This window comes from Balaenoptera musculus, chromosome 14, assembly GCF_009873245.2.
Source record: "Balaenoptera musculus isolate JJ_BM4_2016_0621 chromosome 14, mBalMus1.pri.v3, whole genome shotgun sequence".
NCBI classification, from domain to species: Eukaryota; Metazoa; Chordata; class Mammalia; order Artiodactyla; family Balaenopteridae; genus Balaenoptera; species Balaenoptera musculus.
In genome coordinates, this window is record NC_045798.1 from 90,046,977 (window position 1) to 90,065,840 (window position 18,864).

Consider the following 18,864-nt stretch of genomic DNA (forward strand, 5'->3'; position numbering starts at 1 on the left):
CACTACAAAGATATTTCCCTCCCTTATATGTTTGAAGCTGTGAGCTTCATTAAGCTTTGGGGCCACAGATCCCTTTGAGAATCTGAGGATCCTCTATTAGAAAAGTGTGTACACACACAAGTTTGCATCTAATTCTAGAAGGCTCATAGATCCCTGAAGAATTCCCATGGACAACAAATAAAGAACCTCTGGTTTAGAGAATCAAGGCAACCGAAGCATCGTGAGTTTCTCTACATCAGTGCCTCCCAAACCCAGCTGTGCAGCAGAATTATCTGGAAGCTTTTAAAAAGCAAAACAAACCCGTTTTTATTAGGGACATTTGTAAATGTACGTAAAAGCAGAGAGAAAATATAATGGCCCCAGTGTTCTCATCACCGGGCTCCAGCAGCAGGTGAAGTGTTTTGTCTGCACACCACTTGAGAAAGATTTGCTTAATGAAGATCCAGACCTCATTTCACGTGAATACCTCACTGCGGACCTCTAAGGGGCCGAAACCCCCTGTTTTTCACGAGTGCAGTACTAGTCTCATGCCTTTAAAAAGGCTTTAAAATCATAGATAGTGCTGGGATTTTCTTATTTACTCTTAGATGTCTTTTTATAGTTGGTTCCCTCTAATCCGAATCCAAACAGCGTCCACAGGCTGTTCTGGCAGTTTGGCTGACGCTTCTTAAGGATCAATACATCCCTAGCAGCCCCCTCCCCTGGCCCCCACTTGTTAACCAGCCGGAAACCCCCCAGGTCTGGCCTTGCCATCATCTCCTGAAGCAGCATCTCCAGGGCGGCCTGCCCTCCTCCCTCGTGCTGCCCCGCGTTGGCCGTGTCCCCAGTCTCCAGGCAAGAAATTAAGGCGGGTCCCTCGTAAGCGGGGCCTGCTGGAAAGCTGAGGGGCGGGCTCCTGGGACCACCTGCAGGCGTCAGGGATGCAGGAGAGAGGAACCGAGCGGCCGGGCCGACGGAGCCCTTGGTTTGGTTCGCTCCCCAAGCCCCAAGGTCGTGCGTGGGCGGGGGTGTCCCCGAGCTGCCGGCCAATCTGCGGCCTAACGCGCGCTCCCTTCCTTCGCAGGCCCAGCCTCCGGACCCTGGGGCGGCGCACGGGGCCATGGCCCTGCTCCCCGGGCCCGCGGAGCCCCCGGGCCCCGAGCCCCCGGTTGGCGGCGGCGGCGGCGGCGGCGGCGTTGGCGGGGCCCGCGCCCGGCACGTCATCATCAACGTGGGCGGCTGCAGGGTGCGCCTGGCCTGGGCCGCGCTGGCCCGCTGTCCCCTCGCGCGCCTCGAGCGCCTCCGCGCCTGCCGCGGCCACGACGAGCTGCTGCGCGTGTGCGACGACTACGACGTGAGCCGCGACGAGTTCTTCTTCGACCGCAGCCCGTGCGCCTTCCGCGCCATCGTGGCGCTGCTGCGCGCCGGGAAGCTGCGGCTGCTGCGCGGCGCGTGCGCCCTGGCCTTCCGCGACGAGCTGGCCTACTGGGGCATCGACGAGGCGCGCCTGGAGCGCTGCTGCCTGCGCCGCCTGCGCCGCCGCGAGGAGGAGGCCGCCGAGGCGCGCGCGGGCCCGGCGGAGCGCGGGGGCCCCGGCAGCCCGGCCTGCGCCCCTGGGCCCGGCGGCGGGCGGCTGGCGCGCGGCCGGCGGCGCCTGCGCGACGTGCTGGACGACCCGCGCTCGGGCCCGGCCGGCAAGCTCTTCGCCTGCGTGTCCGTGGCCTTCGTGGCCGTCACGGCGGTCGGCCTCTGCCTCAGCACCATGCCCGACATCCGCGCCGAGGAGGAGAGGGTGAGCGCGGGGCCGGGGCGGCTGGGCCGGGCAGGGCCGGGGGCGGCTGGGACGGAACCGGGGTGGGGGGGGGAGGGACGGCGGCAGCTGGGCCGTGGGGCGCCCGCTGGGTGGTGGTCTTAGGCACCGCGACCCCGTTGGTCGCTGAAACTGCAGGCCCTGGGCCCCCCTGCACCCGCCCAGGGCAGGTTCGCCGGGAGTGAGGCCCTGGCGCGGCTGCCCCGTCAGGCCGCCCACTGCGCTGCCAGCAGAGGCTCCAAATTCCAGACAATTTCGAGAACTCGGCAAGGCTGCCGGGCCAGCGGGCCTTCTCACGGAACCTCTCTGACGGCCGGGCCTTGAGGCTTGGGCAACTTGGAGTTAAAACGCCCGGTCTAGAGAGTGCTGTGCTCTGAACCCAAGTCCCGTCGTCCTGGACCACAGGGGCAGGATCTCTGAGTCCTTCCAGGCGCCCAGCTCTGGCACACCCGGGGCCGGCTTTGTGGAGGTGCCGGGGCTCGTTTCTGAGCGGACGGTAGACTTCCTGCCCCCTCTGTTGTCCCGTGAGGCTGCGGGCAGAAGTGTCATCCTGGGGTCAGGATGTCCCCCGATGCGCACACTACGGAATGTCTCGGAAACACTCGGGGAAGGCCCGAGTGGGTGTCGTCCGGGTCGGGCTTCGGCGAGAGGAGGTGCTGCAGTATTTGAAGGGTGTGGCTGCGTGTTGCCCTCAAAGCGTTGCCTGTGTTTTCTCACGGGGTGGCAGGGGCGTCCTGCCTTAACCTCCCCAGCTCCAGCTTCCAGGGGTGGCGGAGGCTCGGACTTGAACCCCCGGCCCCAGGCAGAGCAGGGCAAAGCTCATGTCAGCCTCTCAGTGAGAGCCCCTCCGCAGTCTGGGGTAGTGCCTGAGCTCTCCCGCTGCCGTCAGCTCGTTATTCAGAGACACAGAGCTCGGTTCTGCTGGAACATCAGGTGTGAGCGGTCTTGACCAAGAGCCTGGTGATCCTGACTGCAGATTAAATTTAAATGTAAATTTTAGGAAATTGGTTTGGCTTCCTTCATTGTTTGGGTGTCTGATTCCTGAGCTGTCATTTCCAGTTGTCTTAACTAGGCCCCAGTTGGGGATTCTGCTTGTAAAGACACTCGACATGTTTGGACTTTCTCAGTAGCAGTAACTCCATACAGTCCGAGGAAGGAAATCATTTACACAGGAATCAGGGAACAGAAGTTAGGGCTGCGTCAACTAATGACAGCATCACCGGAGGTCGAACTGAGAATCCTCTAGGCGTCATCTGGTCCCCACGTCACCCACCATTCACATCCGTCACCCACCTCTTCCCCATTTCCAGAAGCACTGCCTCACACCACCCAGATGCTGTCTCACCACATCAGTCATCAGATTAGGAAGTAAGGATCCCAGTGTTGGTGAGCACATGGTGGGTGTGTCCATGTGCTTGTGAGGGGCGCTTACGAATCCCCTGGCCCGCTGCACACAGTAGGTGCCGAATAATAGTAGGTGTTGTCACTGCCACAGGAAGGAAAAAGTTTTATGTTTCATTAGCTGTGTGTGTGGTAAAAAAGAAAACGTAAAATTCACCGTCTTAGCCGTTTTTATGTGCAGTTCAGTGGCGTTAAGTACGTTCACAATGGTGTGCAACCATCACCACCCTCCGTCCCTAGAAATCTTTCATCTTCCCAAACTGAAACTTTGTCCCCATTAAACACTAACTCCCCGGCCCCTGGGACCCAGCCTGTACCTTCTGCCTCTGTGAATTCAGCTGCTTCAGGGACCCATTTAAGTGGAATCATACAGGCATCATCTTTCTGTGACTGTTTCACCGAGCACAGTATCCTCCGGGTTCATGCGTGATGCAGCAGGTGTCAGACCCCTTCCTGTTCAGGGGCTGAGTAACACTCCCTTGTATGTGTCGCCTCACTTTGTTCATCCATCATCCGTCGGTGGACACTTGGGTTGCTTCCTCCTTCTGCTGTTGGGAGTAACGCTGCTGTGGACACGGCACAAACGTCTGGCGAGTCCCTGCCCTCGCCTCTTTGGGGTTTATCCCGGGGGCGCGCTAGCTGGCTTCTGCGGTGAGTCTGTGTTTACTTTTGCGGGGAGCCTCCCTGCTGTCGCCTGCAGCTGCACCCTTGACGCCCTGACCGCAGAAGTTTCCAGGCACGAGGCGTCAGGGATGGAGGGCAGAGAAGGGAATAACTTGGAATCCTTCATTATTTTCTTGTTTGTTGGGGTTTTTCCAGTAGAAATTTTTATTTTATTTTATTTACTTATTTCTTGGCTGCATTGAGTCTTCGTTGCTGCGTGCCCGGTTTCTGTAGTGGTGGCGAGCGGGGGCTACTCTTTGTTTTGGTGCGCGGGCTTCTCATTGCGGTGGCTTCTTTTGTAGCGGAGCATGGGCTCTAGAGCGCAGGCTCAGTAGTTGTGGCGTACAGGCTTAGTTGCTCCGCGGCATGTGGTTTCTTCCCGGACCAGGGATTGAACCCGTGTCCCCTGCATTGGCAGGCGGATTCTTAACCAGTGTGCCACCAGGGAAGCCCTCCAGTAGAATTTAGCTTGAAAGTCACAAGGCTGAAGTATTATCCCTATGTGATCTCTGATTTTAATTGAGTGGCTACATAATTTCTTTGTGAGATGTCAGGTCTTCTCTTGAAGGCTCCAGAAAGCATCCTCTGAGAGGCACAGCGCCGACAGCTCCGTGGGCCTGAGGTCCTCATCCTCCAGCAGTGACAGGCAGGGACGCTTCCCCGACGCACCCACGTTCTAGTTGGCACTCCAGTTAAACGCACCCAGTTCCCTCCTGGAAAACGATCTTGGAGGAGCAGGGAGTGTCGTGAAGAAGCAGGGGCGAGCTGGTGCGTCTCCCTTTTCATCAGTCTGTCTGGTGACATCTCTTGTCATCTCTGGCAGCATTGGCATTGGTGGTTATTTTTGTGTGTTGGTGCAGAAAAGCATCGAGGGAGAAAAAAGATTATTATCCTCCATTATTCAGGGGCTCAGAGGAAAGTTGATTCGTGCTGCCGATCTGTGAAATGCCCCTTGAGTGGCCGGGCCCCCGCCCGGGCTGGAAGGAGGCCCCCACTGCGCAGAAATCCCAGCCGCCGGCTCCAGGGTGGCCGGGACGCGGCCTTTGGGCACAGGGCCCAGCTCCCTTCGCCTTCTGTCTCGGCCCCAGGACAGACTCTGCAGCCAGACGCCCAGGTCCCCTCTGGCCGGTGACGTGGCCTGAGCCCCAGGGTGGCTGGCAGAGCTGGGCAGAGTCCCCGTGCTCCCGAGGCCGCGCAGGCGCCGTGTGCTTGTGGGTGGGCGTCCTTGCGGTCCGCCCTCCCCTAGAATCCAGGCTCTCACTGTCCAGCGCTGCCCCTGTGTCTCCTCGGTGCCCTGGAAGCCCCTGTGCCCGGTGGTGGCTCCATCCAGAATTTGCTCTCACGCATTGTAACTGAGTGAGAGCTAGGTCTCCGCTTTCCACGGCTTATAGGAAGAAGGATGGTAAAAGCATACCTGCGGGACGAATCTTGAGGGCGTTTTGCCGAATGAAACAAGCCAAGTGACAGTTCAGTAGGACAAATCCTGTCTGATTCCACTCATATGAGGCACTTAGAGCCACCAGATCCATGGAGTCGCAGTGTGGACGGGCCGGGCGGGCGCAGTGATCCGCAGGGCGCAGGCCGTCCCAAGTCAAAGCAGCTGGGGCTCCGGTGCGTCCAACCGACTCAGGAGGCCCCGAGGACCCTCGGCCGGGGGGGCCCAGGACCCCCCCGTCACGCTTAGCGAGAGCAGGGCAGCCCCGGCATGGCTGCTGCAGGAAAGGCCGCAGGGCCCACAGCCACAGCGGGACTCCTTGCTGCCTCCTGCGTCCCCGTCAGGGTGCGGGGGGGCCCCGGGCAGAGCCGCCTCCCCGACTCCATGGCCACTCGGTGTCCAGATCGGCGCGCAGGTGGGGCCGGGTCCCCAGGAGCGTCTGCGGGGCAGCCCAGGGCTGGGCTCGGCCTTGGGGCGGGACCCGCGGGGCCCTCACGGCCCCTCCTCTGGCTCCTGCCGTTCTGAAGGCGACACGGTGAGCACTTAGGCCTGCTCCTTGTTCACGGTGGGGCCTTGATGGCACCGACGTGGACCGCGTGTGTCCCCTGCCGCCGTGAAATAAACCCCCACGAACGGCCTCATGAAACGGCACGACTCGCCCTCGAGGTCCCGGTGGGACCCGGGCCTCAGGTCCAGGGCTGGTTCCTACGGAGGCTCCGGGGACCCGTCCCCCTCCCTCGTCCCTCGGCCCCTCCTCTATCCTCCCAGCGTGTCACCTGGTTCGCCTCTCCCACCACCGTCCCCTCCTCGTGATGGGCTGTGAGGACCTGTGGTGACACTGGCCCCGTAACCAGGACGCTCCCGGCTCCGGCCTCGCCGTCATCCCACCCTCCACAGCCCCTTCTGCCGTCGGAGGCGACGCAGCCGTGGGCCCGAGGCCAGGAAGTGGGCGTCTTCCAGGCGTTACGTGGCCGACCACCGTCATGAAAACACTCGAGGGCGAGACTCCTGCTGCATGTCCCCAGGTCCCCGCCCCGGTCGGGGCCACGCTGGCGCTGCCCGAGGAGCTGTCTCCCTCCTGCACTGAGGTCTCAGCCAGGAGCCCCTCCAGCGCTCAGCTCTGCCCTCGTGGACGCCTGTTCTCAACCTCCCGTGTCGTGTTCATAATCTCAGACCCAGCAGACGTAAGGATCCCACCCCTGTCTGAGGGCTTCCGAGGGTTCGAAACCCCAGGTGACATCAGACTTGTCCATGCAGAATCTCCAGGCCCGGACGCTGGTTTCGCTTTGGAGATGAAGACAGGTGTTTGCAGGGCGAGGAGCTGGCCAGTGGGAGGGAAGGAGACCGCCACCCGGAAGCCCCATGGAGCGCACGCCAACCCTGAGTTATCTTAGCACAGCGTTCGCTGTGTGTCGGCAGCAGCTCTTAGGAGCGTTGCTGTGGCGTCTTGGGTGTTTACTGGGTCAGGAGCACGAAGAAGAAGGACCAGGGGCTCCCCGGCCCCCCCCCACTGCTGCACCGGCGTCCCCCCAGCTGAATGAGACTTCCGGGGCTATGGCTGCTCTTGCCTCCGCCTGCAGGACCCAGGGGCAGGGGTTGGGGGCGTGCACGCGGGACCCGCTCCGTCCTGTCCCGGGAGGTCCCCGCCGGAGTGGGCTCAGTCCCCGGTGTCTGGTCCACGGCGGGACCATCCATGCAGGAAGGAAAGGCTCCCTGGCACCCAGCGGGTCTCATGACCTGGCCTCAGGCTGTCTGCTCAACAGTCCCTCCTTGTCTGCAGAGATGAAGGTTACTAATACCAAACCCCTGAACACCGTGGCCACAGAAAGTTACCCTGAATTCTCTGACCCCAAGAGTACATTCTGAGCCAACGCACTGCCTGGTTCCTGGGAGAAACGATCACAGCGGTCACCACCCCGAGGTGCCCCCCGTCTCATTACCAGGCTGGACCGTCTCCCCTTGGCACACGAGCAGAAGTTTTAATGCCAGGTGCTCAGAGGGAGCAGGAGGGGTCTGTGCCCCCCGGCCCAGTGAGGTGAGGCGGGGGGCCAGTGCTAAAGGGATGCCCCCCAGCTCCTGTGGACGGCAAGGCGGCTCCAGCTCCACGGCTGACCCCAGACCCCACCTGCAAGTCGCTGTGGGAGCCCCAAGCCAGAGGGGAGGCGAGCCCCCCGACCCGCTGCCTCAGGGGTCTCCAGTGGGCCTCTGGCCTCACTCCTAGGGTGCTGGGGGCTCCGTGAAGGAGACAGAGCGTTTCTCCAGCCCTCCCCTCCCCACCCCACCCCCTGTTGGGCAACACGCAGGCCCAGGGCCTGGGCACCAGGCCAACCCAGAGCCCACGATTGCTGCAGGATGGTCCATCCTCCTGAGGCTGTGTCGGACGTGCTTAGGTGACCACGGGGACAGGTCGTGCCATCGGGGCCCTCCCCGTGCTGGACGTCACCCCATGGCGCCTGCCCGGCGATCAGATGCTGAGGACAGGCCTTCGGAACCGCTGGGAGGATGGGACAGAAGCCTCTGTTTCAGCAAACAGCTCGCAGATTCCTTCATGCGGTGGCGGCCGTCGTTGCCTGGAGACAGTGCTGAGCCTGGCGGCGGCGGGACGGGCTGCGGACCGGCCCGGGGGGAGCAGCGCGTCCTCACGCAGGCTGCGCTCAGAGCCAGCACTTCCTTTCCACGGAGGCTGGTGTTTGGCTTGCGAGTCGATTTTCTCCTTTAAGCTCATATGATTAAATCAAGACCCACATAATTAGTTATGGGTTTCATGACGGGGACTTCAAGTATTGAGTTCACTAAGGCACTTGCCAACAGCATCGGAAGCTGGTGACAGAGCTTCTGCTGCGTGTGGGCACAGACACACACGTCGAGTTTGCCAGCCTGGAGCTGGGGTGAGAGCTTTGCTGCTTCCGAGCTGTGTCAGTCAGGGTTCCCGGGAGAAACAAACGGAACCAGCGCAGGGGGCTGTCTCTCCTTGGTTCTCCTCTGTGGGACCCCTGGCCCACCGTGGTGTGTGGAAGCGCGGCACCGTCTGGTCACAGGCTCACAGCTGGAGGGACTTTGCCTCCGATGACTCGGCCTGGAGTCCCCCACCGCCCGCCCCCGGCCTGCCTCGGATGATGTCAGGCCTTAGACTCTGGAGGTGATGCTGAAGTGATTTAGACTTTGGGGGCTGTTGGACGGAATGCAGGGAGAAGGACACGAACTGGTGGCGGCGGGGTGCAGAATGCTACCGGCTGAATGTCATGTCCCCCAAATTCACATGCTGAATCCTAACGCCCAGTGTGTCGGGGCCGGGAGGCCTCTGGGGGCGACGAGGTCATGAGGGTGGAGCCCTCGTGATGGGATTAGTGCCCCTGTAACAGCGACCCGCCCCTTCGCCATGCGAGGACACAGTGAGAAGGTGCGTCCATGAACCAGGAGCAGGTCCTCAGCAGACACCGATTCTGCCTGGGCCCCACGCGTCTGGCTCCAGAGCTGCGAAGGATGAACGTCTGTTGTTTCAGCCCCAGCAGCAGCACAGACAGACTGCGCCGGTGGCAAAGGAGCCCCTGAGCACGGGGACCTGGGCTTCTGTCCAGCTTCTGGCAGAGCGTCTCCTGTCCACGACGACGTAAGAATGCTGCATTTGGGCAGCTGCCACAGGGCCGGACCATGGGGCTCTCCCACCAGCATCCGCTGGGCACTGGGGCTGCACGTGACCTCCACCTCGTCCCAGGAGGCTCCGGTCCCCACCCAGCAGGGGAAGGTGGCTTCCCTGTGGAAACGCGGCCCGTGGCCCTCTGTGTCCCATCGTCACACGCATGCGAACGGGCTGGTGGTGCTGTCCTGACCTGGTGCCCACAGGGCCCAGTGAACCTGAAAGGAAAAAGGAAGGATGGAAACTGGCCAGCAGCCTCTGCCGACACAGCCGCCCCGGGGCTGCAGGGAGGGCCCCTGTGACCCCAGGGCCCCCAGGGACTGAGCTGGGAACAGAGGCTCCCAGGACCCCTGAAAACGGATAATAGGTTTGGCTGGTTTATTTTCTTGTTTGCAAAGATCTGATCCAGGAACCACCAAAATCTGGTGGCAGATATTCTGCTGTGGGCAAAGCGTCATCTGAGAGCCAGACATTCCTGGCTCAGGTCCTAACCCTGATCATCGTTCTCTTCTGTAAAATGAGGACGATGGCTCCAGGGCTGCTGAGAAAGGCGAGGCTTCAGCCCCTCCCGCTGACGCGTCCCTTCTCCACCCCCCCATGCCCCCACCACGCCACCCAGAATTGTAGTCCAAGGCCCGTAGCAGTCATTGGCCGCTACGTTGGAGGGACCACTGCCTGTTTTCATGGGAGACCCTCTTACGAGGCTCTTAGAGGCGCTGGAAAACGAGCCAGATGTGCCAAGGGATAAACATGGAGCTCAGGGCACTTTCCTCTACTTTCCGTGTAAATTTGGCAGGAAAAATAGGGGATTTTTGTTTTGGATTTGTGCTTTAGTCTGAGGGGAAAAAAAGACTTGTGCTCAAATGCCTAGAATAGAAGCTACAAGATTCTTTTTTTTTTTTAAGACAATTTTTTAGAGCAGTTTAAAGTTCACAGCAAAATTGAGAGGAAGGTACAGAGATTTCCCATATGCCCCCTGCACCCCCCCAGATGCACAGCCTCTCCCAGCATCAACATCCCCAGAGTGTGGACGTTTGTTACAAATGATGAACCTACGCCGACATGTCATAATCACTTAAAGCCCACAGTTTACATCAGCGTCATTCTGGGTAGTGTACGTTCTGTGGGTTTGGACAAATGTAAAATGACATGAATCCACCATAATAGCAACACACAGAATCATTCCACCGCCCTAAAATCCCTCTGTGTACCCCCCCCCCCGTATTCATCCCTCCCTCCCCTTCCCCAGGCCCTGGCACCACTGATCTTTTTACTTTCTCCATAGTTTTGCCTTTTCCAGAATGTCCTATAGTTGAAATCCTCTTCAGGTTGGCCTCTTTGACTTAGTAATATGCATTTAAGGTTTCTCCATATTTTTTTCATGGCTTGATAGCTCATTTCTTTTTGGCCTTGAATAATATTCCGTTGTCTGAATGCACCATAGTTTATTTATTCATCACTGAAGGACTGAAGGACATCTTTTGGTTGCTTCCATTTGGCAATTACGATGAAAGCTGCTATACGCATCTCTGTGCAGGTTTTTGTGTGAACATAAGTTTTCCTTTGGATAAATACCAAGGAGTGTGATTGCTGGATTGTCTGGTAAAACTATGTTTAGTTTTTTAAGAAAGCACCAAAACGTCTTCCGAAGTGGCTGCACCCAGTTTTGCGTTCCCGCCAGCAATGAGGAGAGTTCCTGTTGCGCCACATCCTCACCAGCCTTTCGTGTTGTCAGTGCTCTGGGCTTTGGCCATGCCAGGAGTGGTGTCTCGTTGTTGTTTTACCTTGCATCTCCCTGATGACATATGATGTGGAGTATCTTTTCACGTGCTTATTTGCCATCTGTATGTTTTATTTTTTTTTGAATTTTATTTTATTTATTTTTTATACAGCAGGTTCTTATTAGTTATCTATTTTATACATATTAGTGTATACATGTCAATCCCAATCTCCCAGTTCATCCCACCGCCACCCCCTGCCCCCACCACTTTCCCCCCTTGGTGTCCATACGTTTGTTCTCTACATCTGTGTCTCTATTTCTGCCCTGTAACCTGGTTCATCTGTACTGTTTTTCTAGGTTCCACATATATGCGTTAATATACGATATTTGTTTTTCTGACCTACTTCACTCTGTATGACAGTCTCTAGATCCATCCACGTCTCTACAAATGACACGATTTCGCTCCTTTTTATGGCTGAGTAATATTCCATTATATATATGTACCACATCTTCTTTATCCATTCATCTGTCGATGGGCATTTAGGTTGCTTCCATGTCCTGACTATTGTAAATAGTGCTGCAATGAACATTGGGGTGCATGTGTCTTTTTGAATTATGGTTTTCTCTGGGTATATGCCCAGTAGTGGGATAGCTGGGTCCTATGGTAATTCTAGTTTTAGTTTTTTAAGGAACCTCCATACTGTTCTCCATAGTGGCTGTATCAATTTACATTCCCACCAGCAGTGCAAGAGGGTTCCCCTTTCTCCACACCCTCTCCAGCATTTGTTGTTTGTAGATTTTCTGATGATGCCCATTCTAACTGGTGTGAGGTGATACCTCATTGTAGTTTTGATTTGCATTTCTCTAATAATTAGTGATGTTGAGCAGCTTTTCATGTGCTTCTTGGCCATCTGTATGTCTTCTCTGGAGAAATATCTATTTAGGTCTTCTGCCCATTTTCTGATTGGGTTGTTTGTTTTTTTAAGATTGAGCTGCATGAGCTGTTTATATATTTTGGAGATTAATCCTTTGTCTGTTGATTCATTTGCAAATATTTTCTCCCATTCTGAGAGTTGTCTTTTCGTCTTGTTTGTAGTTTCCTTTCCTTTGCAAAAGCTTTTAAGTTTCATTAGGTCCCATTTGTTTATTTTTGTTTTAATTTCCGTTACTCTAGGAGGTGGATCAAAAAAGATCTTGCTGTGATTTATGTCGAAGAGTGTTCTTCCTATGTTTTCCTCTAATAAGAGTTTTATAGTGTCCAGTCTTACATTTAGGTCTCTAATCCATTTTGAGTTTATTTTTGTGTATGGTGTTAGGGAGTGTTCTAGTTTCATTCTTTTCCATGTAGCTGTCCAGTTTTCCCAGCACCACCTGTTGAAGAGACTGTCTTTTCTCCATTATATATCCTTGCCTCCTTTGTCATAGATTAGTTGACCATAGGTGTGTGGGTTTATCTCTGGGCTTTCTATCCTGTTCCATTGATCTATATTTCTGTTTTTGTGCCAGCACCATATTGTCTGGATTACTGTAGCTTTGTAGTATAGTCTGAAGTCAGGGTGTCTGATTCCTCCAGCTCTGTTTTTTTCCCTCAAAATTGCTTTGGCTATTTGGGGTCTTCTGTGTCTCCATACAAACTTTAAGATTTTTTTGTTCTAGTTCTGTAAAAAATGCCACTGGTAATTTGATAGGGATTACATTGAATCTGTAGATTGCTTTGGGTGGTATAGGCATTTTCACAATATTGATTCTTCCAATCCAAGAACATGGTATATCTCTCCATCTGTTTGTGTCATCTGTGATTTCTGTCATCAGTGTCTTATAGTTTTCTGCATACAGGTCTTTTACCTCCTTAGGTAGGTTTATTCCTAGGTATTTTTTTCTTTTTGTTGCAATGGTGAATTGGGGTTGTTTCCTCAATTCTCTTTCTGATCTTCCGTTGTTAGTATATAGGAATGCAAGAGATTTCTGTGCATTAATTTTGTATCCTGCAACTTTACCAAATTCATTGATTAGCTCTAGTAGTTTTCTGGTGGCATCTTTAGGATTCTCTGTATAGTATCATTTCATCTGCAAACAGTGACAGTTTTACTTCTTCTTTTCCAATTTGTATTCCTTTTATTTCTTTTTCTTCTCTGATTGCCGTGGCTAGGATTTCCAAACTATGTTGAATAATAGTGGTGAGAGTGGACATCCTTGTCTCGTTCCTGATCTTAGAGGAAATGCTTTCAGTTTTTCACCATTGAGAATGATGTTTGCTGTGGGTTTGTCATATGTGGCCTTTATTATGTTGAGGTAGGTTCCCTCTCTGCCCACTTTCTGGAGAGTTTTTATCATAAATGGGTGTTGAATTTTGTCAAAAGCTTTTTCTGCATCTATTGAGATGATCATATGGTTTTTCTTCTTCAGTTTGTTAATATGGTGTATCACATTGATTGATTTGCATATATTGAAGAATCCTTGCATCCCTGGGATAAATCCCACTTGATCATGGTGTATGATCCTTTTAATGTGTTGTTGGATTCTGTTTGCTAGTATTTTGTTGAGGATTTTTGCATCTATATTCATCAGTGATGTTGGTCTGTAATTTTCTTTTTTTGTAGTATCTTTGTCTGGTTTTGGTATCAGGGTGATGGTGGCCTCATAGAATGAGTTTGGAAGTGTTCCTTCCTCTGCAGTTTTTTGCAAGAGTTTGAGAAGGATGGGTGTTAGCTGTTCTCTAAATGTTTGATAGAATTCACCTGTGAAGCCATCTGGTCCTGGACTTTTGTTTGTTGGAAGATTTTTAATCACAGTTTCAATCTCATTACTTGTGATTGCTCAGTTCATATTTTCTGTTTCTTCCTGATTCAGTCTTGGAAGGTTATACCTTTCTAAGAATTTGTCCATTTCTTCCAGGTTGTCCATTTTATTGGCACAGAGTTGCTTGTAGTAGTCTCTTAGGATGCTTTGTATTTCTGCAGTATCTGTTGTAACTTCTCCTTTTTCATTTCTAATTTTCTTGATTTGAGTCCTCTCCCTCTTTTTCTTGATGAGTCTGGCTAAAGGTTTATCAATTTTGTTTATCTTCTCAAAGAACCAGCTTTTAGTTTTCTTTGTCTTTGCTATTGTTTTCTTTGTTTCCTTTTCACTTATTTCTGCTCTGATCTTTGTGATTCCCTTCCCTCTACTAATTTTGGGTTTTGTTTCTTCTACTTTCTCTAGTTCCTTTAGGTGTAAGATTAGATTGTTTATTTGAGATTTTTCTTGTTTCTTGAGGTAGGCTTGTATAGCTATAAACTTCCCTCTTAGAACTGCTTTTGCTGCATCCCATAGGTTTCGGGTTGTCGTGTTTTCGTTGTCATTTGTCTCTAGGTATTTTTTGATTTCCTCTTTGATTTCTTCAGTGATCTCTTGGTTATTTAGTAACGTATTGTTTAGCCTCCATGTGTTTGTGTTTTTTACATTTTTTCCCCTGTAATTGATTTCTAATCTCATAGCGTTGTGGTTGGAAAAGATGCTTGATATGATTTCAATGTTCTTAAATTTACTGAGGCTTGATTTGTGACCCAAAATGTGATCTATCCTGAAGAATGTTCCGTGTGCACTTGAGAAGAAAGTGTAATCTGCTGTTTTTGGATGGAACGTCCTATAAATATCAATTAAATCTATCTGGTCTATTGTGTCATTTAAAGCTTGTGTTTCTTTATTAATTTTGTCTGGATGATCTGTCCATTGGTGTAAGTGAGGTGTTAAAGTCCCCCACTATTATTGTGTTATTGTCAGTTTCCTCTTTTATAGCTATTAGCAGTTGCCTTATGTATTGAGGTGCTCCTGTGTTGGGTACATATATATTTATGATTGTTATATTTTCTTCTTGGATTGATCCCTTGATCATTATGTAGTGTCCTTCCTTGTCTCTTGTAACATTCTTTATTTTAAAGTCTATTTTATCGGATATGAGTATTGCTACTCCAGCTTTCTTTTGATTTCCATTTGCATGGAATATCTTTTTCCATCCCCTCACTTTCAGTCTGTTTGTGTCCCTAGGTCTGAAGTGGGTCTCTTGCAGACAGCATATAGATGGGTCTTGTTTTTGTATCCATTCAGCAAGCCTGTGTCTTTTGGTTGGAGCATTTAATCCATTCACATTTAAGGTAATTATTGATATGTATGTTCCTATTACCATTTTCTTAATTGTTACAGGTTTGTTTTTGTGGTCCTTTTCTTCTCTTGTGTTTCCCACTTAGAGAAGTTCCTTTAGCATTTGCTGTAGAGCTGGTTTGGTGGTGCTGAATTCTCTTAGCTTTTGCTTGTCTGTAAAGCTTTTGTTTTCTCCATCGAATCTGAATGAGATCCTTGCCGGGTAGAGTAATCTTGGTTGTAGGTTCTTCCCTTTCATCACTTTAAGTATACCATGCCACTCCCTTCTGGCTTATAGTTTCTGCTGAGAAATCAGCTGTTAACCTTATGGGAGTTCCCTTGTATGTTATTTGTCATTTTTCCCTTGCTGCTTTCAATAATTTTTCTTTTCCTTCAATTTTTGCCAATTTGATTACTGTGTGTCTCGGTGTGTTTCTCATTGGGTTTATCCTGTATGGGACTCTCTGTGCTTCCTGGACTTGGGTGGCTATTTCCTTTCCCATGTTAGGGAAGTTTTCGACTATAATCTCTTCAAATATTTTCTCTGGTCCTTTCTCTCTCTCTTCTCCTTCTGGGACCCCTGTAATGCGAATGTTGTTGTGTTTAATGTTGTCCCAGAGGTCTCCTAAGCTGTCTTCATTTTTTTTTCATTCTTTTTTCTTTATTCTGTTCCGTTACAGTGAATTCCACCATTCTGTCTTCCAGGTCACTTATCCGTTCTTCTGCCTCAGTTTTTCTGCTATTGATTCCTTCTAGTGTATTTTTCATTTCAGTTATTGTTTTGTTCATCTTTGTTTGTTTGTTCTTTAATTCTTCTAGGTCTTTGTTCTTTAATTCTTCTAGGTCTCTGTTAAACATTTTTTGTATCTTCTTGATCTTTGCCTCCATTCTTTTTCCGAGGTCCTGGATCATCTTCACTATCATTGTTCTGAATTCTTTTTCTGGAAGGTTGCCTATCTCCACTTCGTTTAGTTGTTTTTCTGGGGTTTTATCTTGTTCCTTCATCTGGTACAAAGTCTTCTGCCTTTTCATTTTGTCTGTCTTTCTGTGAATGTGGTTTTTGTTCCACAGGCTGCAGGATTGTGGTTCTTGCTTTTGCTGTCTGCCCTCTGGTGGATGAGACTATCTAAGAGGCTTGTGCAAGCTTCCTGATGGGAGGGACTGGTGGTGGGTAGAGCTGGGTGTTGCTCTGGTGGGCAGAGCTCAGTAAAACTTTAATCCATTTGTCTGCTGATGGGTAAGGCTGGGTTCCCTCTCTGTTGGTTGTTTGGCCTGAGGCAACCCAGCACTGGAGCATTCCCAGCTCTTTGGTGGGGCTAATGGTGGAGTCCGGGAGGGCTCATGCCAAGGAGTACTTCCCAGAACTTCTGCTGCCAGTGTCCTTGTCCCCATGGTGAGCCACAGCCACCCCCCGCCTCTGCAGGAGACACTCCAACACCAGCAGGTAGGTCTGGTTCAGTCTCCTGTGGGATCACTGCTCCTTCCCTCTGGGTCCTGATGTGCACACTGCTTTGTGTGTGCCCTCCAAGAGTGGAGTCTCTGTTTCCCCCAGTCCTGTTGAAGTCCTGCAATCAAATCCCGCTAGCCTTCAAAGTCTGATTCTCTAGGAATTCCTCCTCCCATTGCCAGACCCCCAGGTTGGGAAGCCTGACGTGGGGCTCAGAACCTTCACTCCAGTGGGTGGACTTCTGTGGTGTAAGTGTTCTCCAGTCTTTGAGTCACCCACCCGGTGGTTATGGGATTTGATTTTATTGTGATTGCGTCCCTCCTACCATCTCATTACGGCTTCTCCTTTGTCTTTGGATGTGGTTTATCTTTTTTGGTGAGTTCCAGTGTCTTCCTGTCGATGATTGTTCAGCAGTTAGTTGTGATTCCGGTGCTCTCGCAAGAGGGAGTGAGCACATGTCCTTCTACTCCGCCATCTTGAACCAATGCCCTGTATGTTTTCTTTTCTCCCATATTTACTGTGAGAACCTCATCGAGCTCCTGGTGGTAAATCTCACAATATTGAGGGCCTCCCCTGACAGGGTCCCCTGGAGCTTAACTCTCAGACTTGTTCACACTGAGGCTCCAGCAATTGAAAAGTCACAGTTCAGGTGTTCCTACCTGGCACTCGTTCCCGTGGCAGCTTCAAGCCTCTGCCCCAGGAAGCTGGACTCCCTGCGTTCACCCGTCTGTCTCTCCAGTCTTGGGGGCAGTGACTTGCCCTGTGACCTCACCTCTCTTACGGACCCAAGAAGAGTTGTTGACTTTTCAGTCTGTTCAGCTTTTTAGTTGTTGTTTGGAGGGAGCGGCGACTGCCAAGCTCTTGACGTGCAGAACTGGAAGCCGGTCCCAAGATTCTCTTTGTCATAATCTAGCCAAGGCCTTTGGTTCACCTTCTCTGTCGCCAGAAGAGGCACAACTGGGTGTTGGTTAAGTTCTCAGACTTAAACGCAGACCAGGGCTCCCACCCCAGCTCTTGTAACCCACTGCTGAAGACCTGACAACACTTCCATCTCCTTTCAGAGCCAAAGTTTCCTCGTCTGTGAAATGCAGATACTTCAGAGCTGCTGAGGTTAAATTGAGTAATGCTTGGAAACTGCTGTGGACGGTGCTTTGCACACAGAATTAAGTGACAGCTCTTTACCCTTTTGCAAACAAGATGCTAAAGCACGTGCGGGATGCGGGGTGGGCGGTGGCGAGGAGGCCGCGTCCAGGCACTGACTCTCCTTCTCCAGACACTGGTTTGTGTAAACGGCACAGCGGGAGTTGTTGGTCCACAGTGGGAGCAGAGGGGAAGCCAGTCCGAAGGGGCAGCTGGGGAATCAGACGACCGGCCCCTGCCTGGCTGTCAGCAGGCGCCTCATCGCACTCGGGATGTGACCCGGGCCCGTGGCGGGGGCCTCCGTCTCCCCAGCCGGTGTGGAGACTGCAGGGCAGGGCGACCGGGAAGCCGCTGTGCCAGGAAACAGCCCTCTGGTCGCTTCCCCCCCCTCCCTCCTGGTGCCACCGGGGGTCCCCATGCCATCCCCGCACCCCAAGTCTGCACGGACCCCCTCCGGCCTCCGGGGGGGAGACTGGCCACTGCCCTCGGCTTCAAGCGAGGAGGCCTGAGTCCTGGTCTCCTGACACAGCCACCTCGATCGGGCCCTCGGACAGACCCTCGCTCCAGGACAGAGCGGGGAGAGAAGCGGACAGGGAAGCAAGCGGTGGAGCCCAGCGGGCCTCCCCGCGCCCGTCCCCTCCCAGCCCGTCCCCACTGAGGCCCCCCCCGGGCCCAAGCGGGGAGGACGGGCGTCACCTTGTGTTGCAGTCAGTGCCAGAAGACCCCGTGCCCCCCTCCTCCACGGCAGCCGGTGTCGGGGCAGCTGTGAGAACACTGAACATGCCTGGAAATGAGTGGGGATCAAGGGTCTCTCCCAGTGTACGCGAGGCCATGTCCTCAGCACTTCCCTCACGGGGTTGAGGTATTTTGCTTTGTAAGTTGCATGTTTAAGGCAGCAAAATTCATCCAGCACCAGCCAGTTTGCGGGAACAGACCTGAGCATTCAGGTGATTTTAGGCTCACTGAAGCCTGAAATATTAAGTGTAACGTGAAGGAATGTTTTTAATGAGAAGACGTCAACTATTGTAATTCAGCAAACCGGCTGTTCCCAGATGAGGGGTTTGTGCTGTTGATTTTACCCCAGATTCTAATTTATCAACGCCCGTGAGATCTTTGGTGAGGGTCGGGGTTACTCCAGTGGGTCGGCTTTCTTTGTGGGATCCCCACGTTGGCAGCTCCCAGGGAAGCGGGCTGTGCCCTGAGGAGCAGGGTCTCAGCGAAGACTGGGGGGATTGGGAGAGCTCCTGTTTTCTGATGTGACCTGGCAATGAGCATCTTGAGAAATAAACCCTGCGCTCCGGTGAGAACGGTCATGTGGGCTCAGTGGGGTGCAGAGCTGGGAGAAAACAGCCACCAAACCGCAGATCCTGCCCTGGACGCGGTCAGCCAGGCCCCTCGCCCGCCCAGCGCGCCTGCCCAGACGGCCTGTACCCCTGCTTCCCACCAGCCTGAAGCGTACCCACTCTTCAGAGTGTTTTCCTGGTTGTAAACGTGATACTCCTTTACGGAAGCT

General features: G+C 53.0%; 1 protein-coding gene across 3 annotated transcripts in view; it reads left to right on the plus strand.

Annotated features, from left to right (window-relative positions):
• Nucleotides 1–18,864, plus strand: part of KCNG2 (potassium voltage-gated channel modifier subfamily G member 2) — a 72,648-nt gene that overhangs the window by 39,309 nt on the left and 14,475 nt on the right. For all 3 annotated transcript variants that reach the window (XM_036823276.1, XM_036823278.1, XM_036823277.1), the window contains one exon: nt 1,064–1,771. In XM_036823276.1, coding sequence (XP_036679171.1) covers nt 1,064–1,771 — 708 coding nt within the window. The remainder of the gene's footprint in view (nt 1–1,063; nt 1,772–18,864) is intronic.